Consider the following 21560-nt stretch of genomic DNA (forward strand, 5'->3'; position numbering starts at 1 on the left):
CATACTAATGAAACTAATAAGAAATTATAATAAATGATGGCATCTTTGGTTTTATTTATAGTCCTCTTTCTTCTACACTAACAGGAGAGTTAGTGCAAATAGCGGAATACTATTAAGCGGAGTACTAAAAAGAATCAGGATATACATATAATTTTAAAAAAATTAATTTCAGATACGAAAACTACCTTATTTTTAAATAAAAGCTTCAGGTAAATTTTATCTAGTCAAATTTAGAGATTTTTGTAGGAAATAGCAAAATCTATTTCATTTTAATATTCTCTTACTAAACCTAACCGACTGTAACTGTTACGGTCACTATAATAATTTTGTTTTTTGATACATTTTTATTAATTCAAAATCACATTCAATTACATTTAAATGAAGAATGTATTATTTGTACCTATGCAATAATTATTAAATAGACATGAAAAAGTTATGGGGCATGTCGTCTAGGGGGATATAAATTTTCTTCAACAACTATGACACCACATAACAAATCATACCCTGTCCTGTTAAAACGAAATACAAACAAAATAAGACATAGAGGAAATAGGAGAGATATGAGGAAATTCTTAAGGAGTGATCGTACCAATGCTACAGTAAAAGTAAGTGGTCGACCAGGATATAGCAGGACTGTTTCTTTAGGACGGCCTTCCACCAGGACAACTGCAGATGCTGTGACCACACGGAGACCAAGTAAACCTTTCCCTGGTGTCATACCTCCCAAACGGCCAGCACCGCTACTCAGACAGTATGCCTATAACGTAAAATTTTAAGTTACTTAAATATATTTTTATTTTATAAAATAATACCCTCTATCAATGCATTGATAGTATAAAATTTAAATTGTTAAAACAATATACCTCAAAGAAACAAACAATAATCCTGTAAATAATTTCAAGTAACAAAATTTCTGATGTCAATTCCATGGCATATTTGTAGTCATCATAGTTTTCACTTAATTTGTTTATATCAAATTTTTCTAAATCACTGAAACAATAAAATAAATTGTAAAATTTATATTTGACAAGTTGTCATGATAAGAGCTGTATTTAAAAAAAACACTTAATCACAATTAATTATTTAATTTGTGATTTACAACTATTGTATATGATATATATATGACACATAATACATATAAAACATAGCTAATACATACATGATGTCAAACATATCCACAGCTATGAAGCTAACTATGAGCTTTAAAATAAACAACAGCATGAAATCTATAAACTCAGCTAAGAGCCTTTTATATAGCGGAGGAATAACATACTCATAGCCACCATGCCTTTGAATAACTGAAAAAAATACAAATACAATTTACATTAACACTTTAACTTGTTACATGAAATTGTTTGTATACATAATGTTCATTAAGCTTTGCTATTGGAATTTGTAATCACACCCCTACTTACATAAGTATATGTTAAAAATATTTTTATGTCAAAAAATGCACACCTTCAGCAGGACTTAATGTTGGAACAGGAGCTTGTGCGTCAGGGGTTGCCCTCGGAGGAATCGGTACTTGAAATGGAAACTGTTGTCCATGAAATTGGTAGTTATTATTTAGTAAAGGAACATTCGTTTGATTGCTTTGGATGCCCTGTAAACTCATCATATAGTAGGGAAAACATGACGATAAGTTTTGATACATTTGTGCTTGTTGTATCCATAATCTTAATGCCTGAAAATATGCCTCTCGTTCACTTGCAGGCTGATCGCCGCTAGCACTCGTGAGACCATCTTGCTCCGTTAAATTCTGTCGTTCTGTTTCAGGCATTGATGATACTATTATGTTTTTTTTAATTGAAGTAGAAATTCAAGTTGCGCAAAATTCTTGTATAAATATTTAGAAGAATAATAAAACAGCATCCACTGTAAAACACGTCAGGTGAATTTTAATGAATATATTTTGACGAACTTGTCAGACGTCAAAAGCCAATCAAGATAAGCAAGCTAGGTTATAGACTCTTCCATTTTCTTAATGACTTTCTGGACATGTTTAATATTTAATTATGAGGTAAAAGCAGGTACATACATAAAAAAAAGTTCATTTAGTCCGTACTTAATTGAATACTCCTAAACACAATCACTAAAATACTTTTATATAACCTGTGGTTTGAACCATATCATCTATTTATCTATAAACGTATCACTGTCAAATGACAAGTGTCAAAGTCAGATATTTCAAAATTTGGATGCGTGCGCAATATTTTTAATTTTTATCCAAATTCCAAACCTACTCTCAGGTCTTAAGTCTTAACTCTATTTTTCATGCCTTGTTGAATGTCGAACGCGGCGAGATAAGAATTTAGAACTTTTCGAGTTAACATTAGTTTGAGTTACATAAAACCGAGAACGTTTCTTTTGTATATGTTACGTGTTTAAATTGATCCGCTGAAATATTTGTAAATGTGCCATATTAAAATGAATTTCGTAGTGGAGTGATTATTTCACGAAGTTCGCCATTGTCGTTCAATTGTGACTAGATTTATTATTTTTTTATAATATTTTTAATAATAATTATAATATACTCAAGTGTTATTTCTGTGTGGTTAACGGATTCTAAATTTTGAAAAAAGTCTACGACAGAACCTTTACAGGCAAATTAATTGGTAAGTTATTATCTCTTTAATTTGGTTTCGTCTCTCATGTTTATTAATATGTAATAATATTTACCTTCTTATTCTACCTTCACCGTATGTCATTCCTGCATTCTTCAAATACAAGCAAACCCCACCCTGTAAAATTAAAATTTTCAAAGATTTTATGTAATGAAAAATTTATGTTGAAGCTCCTACAATGTAACTAACCTAAAAGTCAAATTAGATATCATCCATTTTAACAAAAAAGTATGATAGTTAATTATTTCAGGACATTAGCAGAAAAAATATAAATATCTTCTATATTATAAACATATTAAATGGTACAGCTTAGGACATATATATTGTTTTATCATTATCTTTGTCTATCAGTCAGAGTGCAAAACAGATTGTAGTGATAAGGACTTAATAGTTAAGTACCAGGTACTAACCTATAAGCTATTATAAATATAAAATGATATATTATACAGGTTTCTAATGTCTGTGAATTAAAAAAAAGGGCACTAATATTAATTCAACATTTTATGTAATTTTATGGAATAAAACATTGTCTTTTATTCAAATTTTATTTATAAGATATTTATAGAAATAAAAACCATAGTATGCAGAAATTTTGCATTAAAGACACAGTTGCTAGGCCCTTATTTTCATATTTGCTGGTAATATATCTTTTGTATTTTATACATGCTTACTGCTTTCTAGTAATGTCCGTGTTTTAGCAGTATAGAGGACTATACAAATGGAAATCTTTTAATGTTTCATCAAAACAAAATAATAAGGTCTTATTTTACGGCTATGTTCATGGTCAGTCCTTCACACATTGTGAAGCTTCTCTTACCATTTAATTGCACACAATATTTATTTACTTTCGAATGCATCATGGTGCTGTCTTAAAGCAACTCACAGAATTACATCCCATCCTCATTCTTTTTGTGTTTCTGCTAGCTTAGCTTGTTAGGTACATAGAAAATTATAGTTTATAATGTTTTTCTTATTATTCAGAACTTTCAAGTATTTTTGAACTCACTCAAGGTGTTCAGTGTGTGGGCCCTATTAAGAACAAGCAAGAGCTTGAGGTATGGCCCATTTCTTGTTATTTTCTTTCTGTTGACCCCTAAGAATTAAAGAATCAAATTCATAGGAATTCTTTACCTAAAACATGCAAGTTACTGTAAAATTAGACAAATATGTTAGTTACCAATATACATATGCTGCAATACATATATTGAATGTTAAAGTTAGTTGTTTTAAAATAACTGTCATGAAGCTTTTGAGTACATAGAAAATGGGAAGATTATTTTATTAAACATGTTGAGAGCTTATTCATTTTCAGGCAGTTAGAGCCATGCTCAATTAAATTATCTACTATTAAATGAATAGCTAGTGTTGGCGCCGACTATCCTAATTAATATTTACTGCGCACCCAGCCGCGACTGCATAACGCGCTAGTTACTCACCGTAATACATACAAGCCATTCTTTTTGATACCTATGTAAACTTATATATATATCTAAAGTAAATATGATATAATATTATTTTAGTTTCGAAGCGACTGCTATGCAGAACAATCGAAATAACTTGCACTATTGAATCTTAAACCATTAAATTGTTTTTGATAGGTTGAATTTCATAAAATATTTTAAACATACAGACGGAGAATGTGATGTTTTAACTATGTAATCTTGTCCACTAACGTGGATGATTTGTTATATTAACTGTTATCATTATACTAATATTATGTAACTAAAATGCTATTAAAAAAGTTAAATTCCTAATTCACTACGTGTTATCCGTGATCGTTATGCGTGAACTTCACCTTGAAATACACGTTAGCGTAAATATTTAAATTTTAAAGTCATACTTACCACCTGTTTTAATATAACAATTTTTTTAGTTATTTGTAGTATAGATATTAATATTATAATGAAAATATTTTGTCACGACATGATAATGTATAGCTGAGAAAGCTGTATTACAAAAGCAGAAAATAATTTAGGTATAATCGTCAAAATCTTTTTACCAACGTAAGTGCGTACTTTGAGATTAGAAGCATATTCGAGGTTTCCAACAAATGACGTCAATGAATGGGGAAACGGCATAACGTGTTTTAACTTAATACAGATGTTTTAATGAAATTTGTTTTCCTACAAAAGTTCTATATTTCGACGTATGGTCCAAAATTGATGTTACGTGGTTAAAATATCTGATATCTTACATACTTTACATATATAGGCAATAAATTATTATAAATAATATGTTACTATATCTCCTACTGGGTATTATACTGGTTTTATACTTTCTTCATCGTAGCTAAGTCACGATATTTAAATATTTAACTTTTATTGCTAAGTAATTAAGGAATAGACATAATACAATTTACGATTTTGTGTTCGACTGTAAGGGTGATAATTTTGACATATGGGAGTCATATAAGTATGAGTAAGAGCTAAGGCTCTAAGATTCAGTCTAGTTACTAGTGTATTAGCTTAGCGTAACGTACATTAATCGTTTTTTGTTTATAAAAAGTCAATCAAGTCAAGCGACACATTAAAAAGTTATCTTCTTTTCCAAATTAAGAATTTGTCTTTCTATGACAATACTTTTCTGTAGCATACGTAGGTGAAGTGTATTGCGTATTACTTGGGGAACCAGAGTTTTAATACCGGGGGTTAAAAGTTTCGTTGTTAGTACAAAATGCTTATAACTAATCATTTACATGAACAACACGCGTTATGATAAATGTTCCAGGAACAATATAATAGTACAACAGAGCTGTAATACCAGAGCCTAATTGCATTTGGAATGCAAAGTATGTGTTCTAAGAAGATAAGTATCGATTGCTGACTCATGACTGGGCAGTTAACTGATCACTGACTCACTATTGCTGGAATGGGTCAAACTTTCATAAATAATTTATTTAGGTATTTTTTTAAAATTATGAATATTGTGGAAATTGAGGGAAGGTTCTTAACGGTAATCATAAATGCTAAAAATGACGATTGAATTTTCCCATAAAAACTATTTCTAGCTGGGGAATATGTTTTTTGTCTGTTTAATAAGAAAATGTCACTTGGTCATATATACAGAAGTAGAAATGTGTGTTTCGTAGCTGTGGTACGAAGTCCGATCTCTTTGATGTGTTAAGATTTGACACATATATGTAAGTGAGGTTCACCAGGTCATCTAGTCTTACATAAAAATAAGTACCAACTAAGTGTAGGAAGTAGGGTGAGGTATGTGTTATGGATCATCGGGAGTGCGTAGGTAAGTGGATGCTTCCGCCCGTCTCGGCAATTCTAAATAAATTCGCAAACTAGATATTGTTGGCAATCTGTGAAGGGATTTTTGATGAGGAAATCACGAGAAATTAAGTTAGTCAAGATAAATGTTTGTATTCAGTACATTCATTGGTAGTTTGCGTTCATAGTATGAGTAGTAGTAGTTTATATACCACTATAGGAGCAGTGTTGGCCTAGCCTCTGTGTGCTTCTCTTAGGTGGTAATTTAATGCACACCTTAAGAAGGTTGTAGCCATTGATTTTTTAATACATCATATAGTTTCCAGTAGTGTATCTATGGTTTCTGAAGTTTTTGCATGTTTGTTTATATCAATATCTATTATAACGACGTCGAAGGGACTACTCATATTTAGTCGTAACATCCGATTACGTTTTTATTAAGATCGTAATAAGTAGTATAGAATTCAGCAGGGCCATTTTTTTAATAATAATAATTTATTTTCTCCCAACATGCAACAAATGCAATGCAACAAACAATAAGATTACAGTTGAGATGGTATTGGGAGACTGGATTCCAAACTAGGTGAGAACCTGTGATATGGATAACTAGACTTCCGTTCCACAGAAATCTCATACTGAGTGGTAACAAAAAGTACATACATATATGGTTAGGCAAACAAATTTAACGTTTTAAATAGGAAAGAAAAACAAAAGAAAACAGTGAACTACTTTGATTTCAGTCAAAATATAAGTATGTTGTTCTAAACGATGTCGTCGTAAACGGTTTTGACTGTATATACTATCATACGATTAGTAAGTTAATATCGTTCAAAATATTGTTTCGCAATTAATTTTGAATCTTTGTCAACTTAAATGATATCGTCTTTAAGTGTACTAATACGTTCGTTTATTGGTTTTAAAAGAATTTCTCGTATAACATTGCGTTCCAGAAATAGGACAGTATAGAATGTTCTATTAATATTTTGAAGGGAGCCCGTGTATTGTGGAATGTGCTTCGTAGTCGAAACGAAACAGATAAGCGTTCGTGTTCTCACGGTGACGTCACTGCATGTGCGAATGAGAATTCCTTTTATGATCCTAAGGGAATATTCATAATGATTACCACCGCTGCTATCTTTACTCCAGTCTTTATCTGAATTTTCAGTCGAACCGCTATAAAGTTTTCTATATAGAAATTATGATTGCTATTTCGATTATAGAAAACTAGGCGTTAGAATCAGAGACATGTATCAATACGAATTAAGGGTAACGAACTAGAAATGAGACCATAGCTTTAGACAACAAAATTCTATGAACCATTTGACAGTTGTAGGATGTAGATGTACGTTCAAATGGTCATATAATTTTGACACATGGGTGAGGTATTGGGCGCTGAAATTTGTATCTATATAATTTAATCCTGGACCTATTTTTAGTCTGTTGTTTGAATCAAACATTTAAGCTATCGCCCAAGACTCCGAAGTCGTCTAAAATATAAAATGAAAATAATTTATTTCGGACATGTACCTTTATCATACACACGATGTAAAACTTAAGTCCGATCCTCTAAAGGGCTCCAAAAGGAATGGCCCTTCCATTCCTTACTCGACTTACCATTAAACAAAACTTGCCACCAGTCTTAACCATCCAATATCGATCCAACCGTCGGAAGTCTTCTATTGACGAACCAATATGTTGAATTATTTTTGAACATTCGAAGGAGCTGGCTGATTAAAACTAAATTATGAGTAGGTACTGAGTATTAACAGGTGCGTATCGTCCTTGACATCGATAGACAGTTGATACGATACTGACATTAAATAATATAGATAGAATTATATTTTCAGTTTTTTATTAGGTTGTCTGTTAATTAATTGAATTTTCGTGTATGTTCGTCACTAAGGAATATTTTAATAATAGTTATCTAATAAAACGTCGTATTAATTGCCTTTAGATTATATAATTGTATTTCTTCGTTTTTTATTATCTGTGATTTGAAATGTCTTCATAGGCTGGTAACGCACTCACTTAGCAACAGCCTGCGGCCCGTGTTTATTAATATTACAAAAAGGGCCATAAGCCTAGTATAAATAAGTAAAGATTTAATGTGTATTCAGCCTTAATTCAAGCGTAGATATGTGTTCCAAGAAATAATTTGCTTCTGATGGCGTAATCTAAAATTGTTGTAGATAATAAGGGGTATAATAAAAATAATAATTATAAAGCGCGTGTATTTACAATCGTGACATATGTTGAATATATATTTCTTGTTATTTATCCTAACTTCAGTACCATTGATAAATAGCTCCCGCCTTTTCCAAATGTCCAAATCCATGACATTCTTTCTCCATTCGCTCTAAGCTAACTCTTATCTTTTATCCACTGCACAGCACGGCACTGCATTTCTTCAGCCTCTTGATCTACCTCCCTTAATCTTTCTATAAAGTTTAAAGTCTGTCTTTAAACTGCATCTTGCTATGTGCCCCGCCCATTGTCACTCACAATTGGCATTTGTTTGTCCTTTATTGCGGATGTAAAATGAAATAGACAAAATATATTATTTTTGTGATCTTCGTATGTATTTAGCGATATAGTATTTTATTATATTTTGTTAGAATACTTGACTTGTTATTTTACCATGCAATTTATACAATCGAACTGTAACCAGATTTTTATGTTCTTATCATATGCTCCGGTGTTTTGGCCCATAGTGTATTTCAAGTTCCTTAAAAACCCTATCATATTATTAAGTAAAAATAAGAATATCTAGACTGAAACTTCATAAAAGCTAAACTCATCTTTCGTCTCTTTCTGTCAAAATTTACTTAGCTGCGAAGAAATGAGGTGAAAGATTAGTGCAATATAACTGATATATTTCTATGTCTTATGTATCTAAGACATAGAAATATATCAGTTATATAGTAGAAAATAATAAAAATTCAATATTGTTATCTAAACGAATCCCTTACGTAAGGCGATTCTTATATTACCTGTCAGAAGTTCAATAAACCTAATCCAACGATGTCCGATGGGAATTGACATTCAACCGAAGTGCTCTCAAGGAGGTTTTAATGTTAAGTTGGAGGTTACGTTTTATTACACGAGGGTAATATATTATGTTTATACAGTATATTATATTTTTATAAAGGGTATTTAAGTGAGATATATATTTCTAAATCACCTTTTTTATAAACCTTTCAAGGTTGTTTAATAAGTGTAAAAAGCAAACAGTATTTTTTATAGAACAGGGGGCAAACGGGCAGGAGGCTCACCTGATGTTAAGTGATACCGCCGCCCATTCTCACACACTCACAGAGACACTCTCGATGCTAGAGGGCTCGCGAGTGCATTGCCGGCCTTTTAAGAATTTGTACGCTGTTTTCTCAGTTTCGCAGCTGAGTTCATCGTCGGGCGTTAAAGCAGAATACGAAATACCACCGTATCAGCTCGAAGTTCGTTTGTTCCACATCTGATCCAGCTACCCACTAAAGTATTTCAGAGCCAATGCAACTAAGCGTCCTTAGAGAAAAGAGAGTACCAATTCTGTAAAGCAACTTGCGAGCCTTTTGGCATTGTGAGTATCCATAGGAAGCAGTATCACTTAATATCAGATGAGACTCCTACCTGCATAACCCTTTGCTTGTGTGGTTACCTACCCACAAAGTCGCGCAAAATACGATAATCTTAATTGTATTATTATCACAGTACATATTAGCTTTGTGGAGATCGGTTTACATTAAATATAAAGATTAATGACGTTTGAATAATTTAGAATTCCAATACTCGTTTCGTATTATAGGCTATAACTGCCCAAATTCTCGGATTTTCCATCTATGAATCATTTTATGGACTTGAACAAAAAAGTTATATCGTGTTGACAGCACGGAGCTTTTTTATTATTCATTTACACCCTTAATTAGGGCTGTCGACTCTCTGCGTTATATATAAGCTTTAGTATAAAAAACCATATTTACTTATTGCTGAAAAAATTATGAATTTTCATTGTATTGTTTCAAACATAACTGCTATTATTTAAACTTTATATGGGATGATGCCATAATGCATTGAATTTTAACATACGGAGTCATAACTTGTGCCTTTCTGATGCAGACCATTCTTTATATTGCAGAAGACAAACGCTTTGAAGGCTCACCTGATGATCTCTGTCTTATTTGGTAATTACATCAACTTTATTACGCGATACATACAATTTTAGAAACGCCAGCTTTCTCGCTGAAGGCAGTTATTTGATTCAATTATTTACCTAAACGAATTTTACGTTGAAATATGACGGTATTCATAGGACACATCTGAACATCATGTAAGCAATCGTCTCCTATTATTCAGAATTTGTTATTATTTCATACATGTGAAACTAGCGATAATATTTACGTCTCGGTCAGAAGGGACTTTAAATCCTAGTTCCTACTAAATAATAGAGGCAGGGATGAGTGAGCGGCTGCGTCGCCATCTTGACCTTCTTCTAGTATTAATTAATTTGCAATGGTGTTAAATTTATTGACCGTTTTTTTCTCAATCTGTTTGTGTGAGAGAATAGGGTTTTAATTAATTACATTTTCTTTGTACTCATACCCTTGCACAATAAAAAAATGCACTAACGTTTTTTCTACTTAGAACAGGGTATGACAGAGAAGTCCTGAGGCTCATAGGCTGTTAAGTGATACCGCCATGGGCACTCACATTGCCGGAAGGCTCGCAAGTGCGTGGCCGACTTAACAATTGGTATGCACTTCAGTGGCATTATTGAATCATAACCAAAATTAAGTATACATTTTAGTAAATAAATACCAGTTTGGTTTGTGTTGTTTTGTTTAGCTCATTGTTAGGAATTAGACACTTTGGAAAAAGAATGTCCATAACCTGGCATCATCACATCCCTCATGCATACCCTCTCGTACATATCATCACTTTCAAAGCATCACACAGCCCAATTAGTTATTACTTAGTTTATTTTTTTATTTTTTTATTGATTCCTATCGTAAATTTTTAAACCTATGTGTATATATTAAGTATTATTCGTAATTCTATATATAGCCATTTTTTGGCTATTGTATAGAATTACGAAATGAATAGATCAGAATGATTGATTTTTGGTTATATATAATATTTATTTTACCGGTTAAGTGGCAACCCTAATTTAACAATGGGTTATACGTACACGCACAGGACCTCGGACCCCTCAGGATGCGTGACGGGAGTGGAGTTGATTGGTGAAAACGAAATACAGATGATAAAATTTTAGCACGTTATAAAACGTATGTTTCGCTATTCGAATAAGCTTTGAAAGCGTGATGTGATTTGTATTAATGCAAAAACCTTTGAGTTAAAACCTATGGAAGAGCTTAGAAAATATATTGCTTAAAGTCAAAGTCAAATATTAGGATATTAAGGGCCTGTTTCACATGTATGGATAAAGTGCCAAATAGCTATGCAACACAAATTATTCGGAATATAAAATTTCCGAAGAAATTTCGCGCTACCTGACAGTCGTGAAACGCAACAATAGTATTTATCCCACAAATAAGTAATAAATAGGTTATTTGGAACTTATCCGGACATTGTGAAACAGATCCTAAAGTGTTATTGAAATCATTGAAGTGAAAAAAAGCAAGCACAATTATTTGGTCGCGTACCTCTATTTAGTACTAGTGAATTTACTAGGCCCGTGGTGTCAAGAAATTTAATAGCTCACGTGTTTGTGGAACCTTGTTCAAGGCCACGCCCAATATTTTGGCGACGTCTTTTTCATTTAGTTCCCGATGGATATGATTAAGCATGATAAATGTTACGTAAATCTTTGGAGACCTTGTACTATGCCCTAAATCTACACACAATAACCTAAATATTCGTAGGTAAATTCAACGTTACCTCGACCATATTTACAATGATGTTATGTTAACAATATTAATCCCAGAATACGTCACAGCGGTTTAACCACAAGTAGGTTTTCCATTAATTATCGTAAATTATTTCAAAAGCCAAAGCTGTATCAAACGTAAATCACTGGGTATTTACAAAGTTTGACGTACGCGTTCAAATAATGGATGGAACCTCATCGGTCATATGCGGACGTCAATGCAGAATATGAAATAACACCAGTATTTCGACGTCTTACGATTCACAACTGATGTGGAACTAGCTGCCCAGTTTTATTTCCAAACCAATTCGACTTATTGTCCTTCCGAGAAAATAGCATACCAATTCTTTAAACAATGCACTTGTGAGGCTTTTGGTATTGTGTGTCCCCAAGTTTCATGAGCATCAGGTAATTCTCCTGCCTGTTTGCCCCCGTTACATATATATACATGAAACACTTGGCTAAGTGCACTTCTTATCCTTAAATCTATATCCGTATCTTGGCTGTGTACCAGTGACTTTTTAAGAAAATCTTTGCTAGAAAGTCTTAGAGTAAGATTCAGAGGTGATACCTAGCGCTCAGTTTGACTACCGTGCATATGATTTTTTTTATTTTAATTATAAATTCCTTTACGTAAGTACTTGCCTTTAAAGAAAATGTAGTGCAAACATTGATGGAAATATATTCAAGCGTTTATTTTTTCAAAGATTAAAAAAGGGACAGTATCTCAACCAATGCCAAGAATAACAAGTTTGTTTACAGAAAGTGTCTGGAAGTGGATGGTTATTTCTATATCAATCGATTTTCCTATAAATTTAATGGCCATGGTAAAAGATACCGTTTCTGTTTATCTTTCAATGTTAGGCGTATTATTCACCATTATTTGAGAAGTTTTTGTTTTTCGTGTGAATTTTTAAAACCTTTTTCCTCACCACATCCATTTGATTGCTTGAATATTTTGAATTTTTGCGTCAGCTGCGTGAATTCCTGAAGATTGTTTAATACTAAGTTAAATAAATGTTCGAAAAGGATTCAATGTTTTCCAATATTGTATTTTTTAAAGTATTTATTTCCTTCATCGACGATTTACAACTTTAACTCTTAGGTGCAAGCACATAAGAGCTCAAATCTATCGAATAAATATTCCGGTGATTAGGAAAGAGTACAAAAACTTACTCGATATCTTGATCATATACGTAACAGGAATTAATGATACGCAGTCAGAGAGCGACCAACGACTCGTACGCAAGATCCCTTCTGTACGACTTGGCAATTATAAATTCGTTTTGACGTCAAGGGAGATTTGAAATGCTGAACACATTGCGCAGTGTTATCTCAGACGTCCGCCATTTTGAATCTGATTGTGCTAGTTTTGTATGCGATATGGTAAATTGTGCTAAATTATGATGACCTTTCTAGATGTACTGGGATCTCGAAAAAGTATTGCGTATATGAACTAAATTGTCATTAGGAAATGACTGACTTTAAAAACCCAAATCGGTATGGAGTTCTTGCCTTGCTCTTGTATTCTGGACTTTTCAAGGAAGCAAAGACTTTGTGTTACATGCTTTTAATATGAATTAGAACAATCTATAGTTCCCCCCATAAGTCGATAACTCATATATGAGTACCGTGGTTAGCTGTCGAGTTGGATTGGGTCTGATATTTTATTTCGGTTATTTCGAGGACGACGTCGTTATCATATTTATAAAATAATAAATAATATTGATGAATTTTATATACATTTATATAATTATATTTGTTTAATTGTATTTAATTTATAATTGTATTTAAGCAAGAATTAAATTTTCCCTATTGGCGTTTAGAAAATCTAATTTAAATCAAATATAAAGTAATTTGGTTACACATGAATAAAATGAAGTAAGTAAAATAAAGAACTTATCCTAATCTGTTCTTCATCTTTTCTCATGCGATAAAAATGCTAAGTAGCTGTTAAGAAAAGATGCGATGATGTCTTAGAGTAACAACAACAGTCTTAGTGCAAAAATTTAAATTATTTATAAGAAAATACACTTTTCGAGATGAAAAAGTTTGATGAAAGATTAAGAGTCTTGCATAAATCAAGAGGTTTAAGTAATGGTTATAAGATTGAGAACTCACCTGGGAATTGTATAAAGTAGCTTCTTTAAGAGACATGTTAGCAGGTTAATCTGATTGAAGATGGCGAAAAATAAATGTTAGAAGTTCGGCTTTGCACCTCCGATTTTTCGATGTGTTTTACAATTAGATAATTGAAAAAATTAGAAATAAAATGGATTTTCGGTAACTGTCAAATTTTAGATATCTGATAGCGAATAAATACGACATAAACATCGAAGGCACTTTCTTTTACATAGATAATTATACATTTTTAGTATCAGAACATAAAAATAATATTCAAATTGCACTAAGGAAAAAAATTATCTGCATAACAGACGGTCTCGCTTGATTTTGTATACAAGCCCAGCATCTGAAAAAAGCGCTGAAAGGTAAACTTCGTTAAATTTCGATATTGTACAGCACTATTGGCTGACCACTAAGTAATATAAGGATCACGATTTTTCACCCTTCTGAGGTTATACGACAAGATTAAGTTACCTCTTACTTGATCGGCGAAACCGACTTAGAAATCTCTACTACATGTTTACTGGAAACCGTCAGAATTCGTTAATACCAATTAAAGTTATATAAACTTTCCAGAAGGAATTTCATATGATTTTCCATAAGTTTCTTTGCCCCATGTTCTATAAAAAAAAGTTTATTAGGAGGAGAATTTTAAAATTCCAGCGTAAACTCATTCAGGATGAGTTGATTTCAAGTGGAATGTTGGTTCCCTGGACAGTAATTAAAAATATATTCTTGTTGAGGTTACGTGAGTGGGTTTATCGCGAGTGCTCTTAATGTTACTTTGCGAAGGACGTTTATAGTCCTTTTATTTCAATTGCTTGATGTGGAGTGGATGCAGTAAAAACCTTGATTTTGATATTTCTCTTTTGTTACGGTTCGATAGCTTATTTCCAAGAATGATTTCTACTTTCTATATAAATAAATATATAATATGTAAAAATTAATTGCTGTTCGTTTGTCTCGCTAAACTCGAGAGTGGCTCGACGAATTATGATCTGGAATATATGAAAGTTCCTGGACGATTTAGACGGTGGGAAACATTAGTAAAGAAAAATGTCTTTACATATATTTATGACATTTGTGTTCCATAGCTGTAAGATGTCCGACCTCTTTGTTTTAATAAATTGTCGTTTAAATATATATACAATTTTTATTAATGATGTATTTTCCGAATGCCGCATTTGCATAAACAAATTTCCTTAACGTATTTGTCATTACGTTATTTTTACGTCGCCAACTTGTACTTAACGTACAATTTTGAAATTTCTTCGTCTTGACAGTTTTATTGATTCTATTTCCAATATCTGTCCATCATTACCTGCACTAAATTGTGTTACAGTCTATTAAGTACAAAGCTTGCACCACACCCGGCTGGATAACAAGGTTACGGGCTGAAGTTGGCTTAACAATGTACTAAATAACGTACAATGCGAATGGCATGGCCCAGTTCTCTGGGATACACTACACGCCTAGTTTTTAACTAGTTTTCAGTTGTTCCCTTTGTTATTGGAAATAAATAAAAGCTTTTGTTCGGATGAAGAGGTTTTTGGTTCATCTCAATTACCTTTTTTTCTCTTATCAACCTTAACCTATCTTTTACCTTCTTATCTTACATTCCGATATTATCGGTAACATGTTTGTGGGTTTTGGGATGTGCGACAATATCCGAAGCTTTAATAAAAACGTTTACAGATTTGATATGAAATATTACTCATTTATAGTTGGTATCCTCATCATGCAGGAGGTATTTAAAATAAAACTAAACCATTTGAATTCTGTTTTTCCCAGTGCATAGTACTTCTAAATTAATCGCAGAGGCTAATGGTCCATCGACCGTGGATCAGGTCACGCCAGTTTATTACCGGCGCCTATTCTCGACTGGTTTACGATCCATATAATCAGTCCCAACGCGCAATAACCAAATGATATCCACATCTGTTGCGATCTTTAATGTTTCTTCAAGCTTTGTTCCCAGAACTGTTTGTTTTGTTTCACGTTTTATCTAGTTCACGTTAATTCTTGGGATTATATAGTCTGTTTGCGTTGATTTTATGAACTTCACGTCTCAATAGTGGCAAATTCTGGAAAGACGGGAGATTCGGGTAATATAATAACGCCCGGGTTCTTATAATACCAAATAATAACGAATCGTTTATTTTACGCATTCTATTCTATATTATAGCCTTAGGAGTCTCATCCCTTCCATTACCGTTTTGACCCAAACTTGCATCGCATTTGATTATAATGACATACCATAATATGTAATTGACACTTATGTAAAGTGAACCTCTAGCATACATTATGTAAATAATAGTAATTATTCTCCAGTGGAAGGTGCAGTATTATTATTTTACTTGAATGCAAATTGTAATTTGCATTTTAAACAAGTGACCTTTTCGCAGTACAATATGCTGCCCTTTCAAGTAGCAATATTGTACAACGTTTTGTTCATGCATTGGATTTCCACTATTGTTTGAATATTACGTTTGTTTTATAAACAGTAATTTGGTTTAATTAACACGTTGTATACATTTAAGGAAATGAAAGTGATCGTTAACCTGGGTTCTTTTTAACCTTTTTCACTCCCACCTGTATCTGAGTCATTACTACAAAAATACTCAGAAATGTAAAATAAAATAAATCAGTGGCGCTACACTCACACACACACAAGACATGTCGGTTTCCTCGCGATGTTTTCTTTCACTGTTCGAGCGAGTGTTAAATGCGTGCATAGTAAGCAAGTCCATTGGTGCACAGCGGGGGATCGAACCTACGACCTCAGGGATGAGGATGGAACGCTATATAAAGCTATCCTGTTTCGGAATTTAATGCATTGTACCTATACATATCCAATTGGACTTTCGCAAGGTGCAAATCCTGCACGTTAGTATTTTAAGTGCTAAACAGTGAGTGAAAAATAAAACCCAACAACATAGTGAACATAGAATAGTCTTTAATAGAGACTGTGAGATAACAAAAATAAAAAAAAATAAAGATATCATTAAGTAAATTACTTACTTATATATAAAAATATTTTAAAGAAATTTATAATTAAGTTTGTTATGGAAGAACCACAGGTATTTTTTTTTACTTTTATGGTTTCCAAATCTTACACATTGTAATGCATGTACTTAAATTGAATAAACACGTTTTAATTTTATTTTTATTTACACTAAGTACTTACATACTTAGTTATGTTAAAATCCTTTTAAGTAAATAAGGTTAGACATATATTACTTATTAGTCTTAATTTAATATCGTAATGTTCCATGATGTCATAGTAAAGACACATGTATATAAAGAAAGAAAACTTTATTATCATGATTCAAGGTTTGGTACAAACTTTGGAAATTACGTGCCTCCTGCACGTCATAAGGTATAGACTTGGTTTACGGCAAAAAGTGCCCTGAAGAAAATTTTCCTTTTAAAAATCCGTTGGTTTGACGAAGATAATGTTTTAGTGAAGAGAAGACCGCTGAATATGATATTCAAAATGTATTGGATCCGTAGTTCAAGCTAACATTACCCAAAGCGTATTGAAACGTTTGTAATAGGTATGTAAAAAATAAGTAAATTGTGTTGGGTTGAATAAAACACAATAATAGCGAAACATTCTGAACAATGTTTCAGGAGTTATTGGGCATTGTCAAGAAGGTTTTTGAGAATCCCTATTTAACAAAGGATTGAGCTTTGAAAGCCGTTGGAGCGAAGTATCTAAAGGAAGAATAAATTATTGTGGGTGCGATTGTACAAAGGAACTATTGTATTTTGCTGTACTTGTGTCTTTTTTCGCAACAATTTTGAATTTGTGAACGTTTTTAAAGGGCTTTTGTAAATGGAATTTCAATTTATTATGTCTGATAATAACATTTATTTAGTTTTCTACTTAATTTCTGACGCGCTGTTCGACATTACGGAGTACGTAGGAGTTTTGACAAGTGTTATCGTGTACCGTTAAAGGAATAGTGTAGTGATCTATATACATATTTAAAAATGAATTGCTGTGAATTTTTCTTGCCAAAATTTGAGAATAGCTAAGCCTATTTGGCTAAATATGATTCTGAAATATTGTTCGAAGTTTAGAAAAAGTTTTAACGAAACCCACACAGAAATAGTAAGCAAAGAAAATTACTAAAAACGATAATTGAATCCACTAATAAAAACTGTTCCTCGCTGGGAAATATTGGATGTCCTTTGTCTTATTTATGTATTTATTTATGTATTCGGAAATTTGCGTTACATAACTGTAGTATAACGTAATATTAAGTTTTAACACAAATGTAGGTGATAGAAGTTCACTGGGTCTTCTGGCAATAAACAATAATACATCAGTAATTAATATATACAGTGATGGCTCTATAACGATTTTTGTTTATGATGTGGAGTTTGTAAAAAGTATAATTTGATTTTGATTTAATATTGGCGAAACCAAAAGACCTAAATATAAATAGATCAAAGAAGAAATCGATTTAAACACATAACATTTCCTCGAAATCGACCTACCCGTTAGGAGTTTATTTAGAAACACACGCACGGTAGACTAATAGTTATGAAGTCCCGTTTGGAAGAATAAGGAAGTTCTAGTGTGTTAATAATACACATATAATGTGTAACTAGCGTAAAGATGTGTTTAATTAGTGTATGCTCAGTTATAATTAACGATATATCTTGTAGTTTTTATGTAGTGAAGTAAAAACTTTGATACTATTAACATTATACAACCCAGAATGGTTGCTGTCTGAATCTGAAGATACAAGCTGCCCACGTTTCGCCTGACTATGTTTTTTTTATATAACCTACCTTTTTTGTAGCTAAATACAATAAAAAAATGTGGAACATTTTGCTATGCTTCCCCATAGACACGTTTCGCTTCTCCGGAATTTTTAATTTTTAATTTCTCTACCTACAAAAACCTTCCTTAGAGCAACATATTATTTTGCAATCTATTTTTATTAATCTTAATCAAATTGTAAATTTGATGCAGTAGCAACTAGGGTAAAGCACCCGAAATGGCTTTGTAAACAAAGTAATAAATTTGCGTTTATATAAGTGAATTGTGTTATTTAAGAAAATTTCTGTCTATATCTCTATACGTAATCAAATGCTCGATTAGTTGACTCTTCAATCTCTCGAAATGATAACAGATTTTGTGACTGGCAGTCTTTCACAGCTTTCCTTTTGCGAACTATCGAGCTGTGGATACGGCCTCCAGGTCTTCGCTGGGAGATTCTGCTGCTAAATTAAAAAAATTTAACCCAAAAAGGCTGAGAACTAACTAACATTGATGGCCATAGCTCATGTCCGTAAGCCCATTTGTATAATATATATTAAGCATAGGGCAGACATTTTATCTTTCAATTCTCATGTGGATCTTAAGAAATCGACTCCGTCTCCTACTATGTTTTTGAAACAGAGCGAGAGTACGTATGTAAACATTCTTTGAAGCCGATTATACATGCTACTATCAATTATTTGTTTCATTCATATAAATGTCTTATATTAAAGCCCATGTAATATTCGCTCGAACCGGATTGCTTGCTTAGACAGATACAAAATTCGCAGGGCCATACCTACTAATTTATTTTATTTGTTTCAAAAATTTATGTGGGTAGTTCAAAGGCATTCTCTTGTATATTTTGTATATCAAAATACGAAATATCCGTAAAACATTTTCCAACCTTTTTATTCATGGAAAGAATCGGAGATCTTATCAGATTAAAATGGAATTTTGACCTTTTTGCGATAATATACCGTGACGATCCTGTTATCTGATACCCAGAAGCTTTATCTTCAAAGCTACGAAGAATAAAGAGCGATCTTGCCGTTTTTAGTGAAAAAATTGATACTTTTAACGTCTAACATTTCGTATTAGGTACATTCTTAAAATAGTTTATTTACTGAACAATTTTATTGGGTTTTTTTTACATCAGTACAAAGATTATTCTCATGTGAAGTTATACAAAGAATATTTAAATTTATTTAACGCGAATTACAGGCATTATTTACATATTTTAACGTTTGTACTGAATAACGGTCTATGATGTCTCGATTCCTTTAATGAAGTTTTTTTTATTAATTGATAATTTCTTTTTATAGGTAAGTAGGCTGTGTCTTCCACCTCGAAGGTTTCCCTACAGGCTTCGAAAACTATCAAATATAGCAATAAGGTACTGTGCTTAAACGTAAAGGTTGACTTTTTTAAATTATGTAATTGAATAGGTTAAGGAGCAAGTGGCTCACCTATTGTTAAGTAAAACCACCGCCGATGGACACTTAACTCCAGAGGGTTCCCGAATACGTTGCCGGTCTTTTAAGAATTGAAACGCTCTTTTCTTCCTAAGTCGTAATTGGTTCGGAAATACTTTAGTGGGCACGTGGTTGCACATAGCACACCTCGTGCGGTAAAACCTTTCTAAACCCGGTAAACCTTTAAAAATCGCTCAATTGTGGGACGACGGACGTCAGAGGTGATGCGGGTGGAATTTCGTATTCTGCCTCGACGTCCGATGATGATATATTGAGACTACGTGTATGTCCTTATAATTTAGGGAATCAAGATGTCCTAGTTTTAGATGGTACATTTATAGGGGGTTCCGAAATAGCGTACCAGCTCTTAAACTGTCATTGCACTTGCGAGCTTTCTGGTAATATTGTCCTTGGGCGGCGGTATAACTACAACATACTAAAAAAAAAACTACAGTTAAATATTAGTAGGTATATATATATTTCTTGTGTGCGTGTGTATGTGACTGAACTCCTCCTAAACGACTGGACCGATTTAGACGAAATTTTTTGTGTGTGTTCAAGGGGATCTGGGAATGGTTTAGATTCACAATTTTGTCCGCTGGACAATGTTTTTTTAATTAATTTTCAATTTATTAGTTGTTGTTGATTTTGGAATGTTTTACATTGGATACGACAGACGGCGCTACCATCGCAGTGTCAAATTTTAATTAATATTCGAATTTTAATTTTAGTCTGTCCCGAAATTTAAAAAAAGTTTTGTTATCATTGTGTTATATCGTGTGTGACCATGTGCTGGATCGTTAGATATTGTCATAACATTTGAATAATAATTTTCATCAAAATGGCTTATTAAAAATTGAAATTTTGAAATTAAAGACGTGTAGACAGGACAACGTCTGTCGGATCCGCTAGTGTCCTTATAATTTGGGGAATCAAGATGTCCATCATGCTTCAAGTTTTAGATGGTACATTTATAGGGGTTTCCGAAATAGCGTACCAACTCTTAAACTGTCATTGCACTTGCGGGCTTTCTGGTAATATTGTCCTTGGGCGGCGGTATAGCTACAACATACTAAAAAAAAAACTACAGTTTAATATTAGTATATGTAGAACCATTTAATTACAATTTACAAATTATGAAGTTCTCACAGCTCTCGCGTGCACAAACCAGGTCAGTGCATTATCAATGAGTCATGTGTCGCAAACATCTGGTATTTATTACCTCTTAATTGCCCTGTTCAATGGAGAATTGTAATGATGTAATTAACGTTTTTTTATTCAACTCCCGTTCATGATCGTTACATAGGCCGTTTAGAATTTGAATATGTTTAACATGTTAAAAGTTTTCGCTGCCCGTAATTTTTAAATACTTTAATCATGAGTAGTAGGGATTCACGGGTTCTGCCTCACTCGCTGCCTCAGTCAACCTAACCCCCCGTGCCGGGTCTGCCTCACTCGCTGCCTCAG

General features: G+C 32.7%; 2 protein-coding genes across 3 annotated transcripts in view; one reads left to right on the plus strand and one right to left on the minus strand.

Moving 5' to 3' along the window:
- Positions 1 to 275: 275 nt before the first annotated feature.
- On the minus strand, positions 276 to 1913 carry LOC110995741 (protein FAM8A1). The gene is made up of 4 exons (XM_022263039.2): positions 1459 to 1913; positions 1160 to 1298; positions 864 to 990; positions 276 to 757 (listed from the first exon to the last, which is right to left on the minus strand). The coding sequence occupies exons 1-4, from the start codon at positions 1778 to 1780 to the stop codon at positions 434 to 436; spliced, it is 912 nt and encodes a 303-aa protein (XP_022118731.1). The 5' UTR covers positions 1781 to 1913; the 3' UTR covers positions 276 to 433.
- Positions 1914 to 2209: 296 nt separating this feature from the next.
- Positions 2210 to 21560, plus strand: part of LOC110995731 (beta-arrestin-1) — a 77291-nt gene continuing 57940 nt past the window's right edge. For both annotated transcript variants that reach the window (XM_045632492.1, XM_045632493.1), the window contains exon 1: positions 2210 to 2615. The gene's annotated coding sequence lies outside the window, so the exon portion shown is untranslated. The remainder of the gene's footprint in view (positions 2616 to 21560) is intronic.

Source organism: Pieris rapae, chromosome 20 (assembly GCF_905147795.1).
Source record: "Pieris rapae chromosome 20, ilPieRapa1.1, whole genome shotgun sequence".
NCBI classification, from domain to species: Eukaryota; Metazoa; Arthropoda; class Insecta; order Lepidoptera; family Pieridae; genus Pieris; species Pieris rapae.

Coding starts and splice junctions, on each gene's coding strand:
- LOC110995741 (XM_022263039.2), bottom strand. CDS start 1,780: ATGCCTGAAACAGAACGACAGAATTTAACGGAGCAAGATGGTCTCACG. Junction 1,299..1,458: donor AACATTAAGTCCTGCTGAAG/GTGTGCATTTTT, acceptor TATTTTTTTCAG/TTATTCAAAGGCATGGTGGC. Junction 991..1,159: donor GTGGATATGTTTGACATCAT/GTATGTATTAGC, acceptor TTATTGTTTCAG/TGATTTAGAAAAATTTGATA.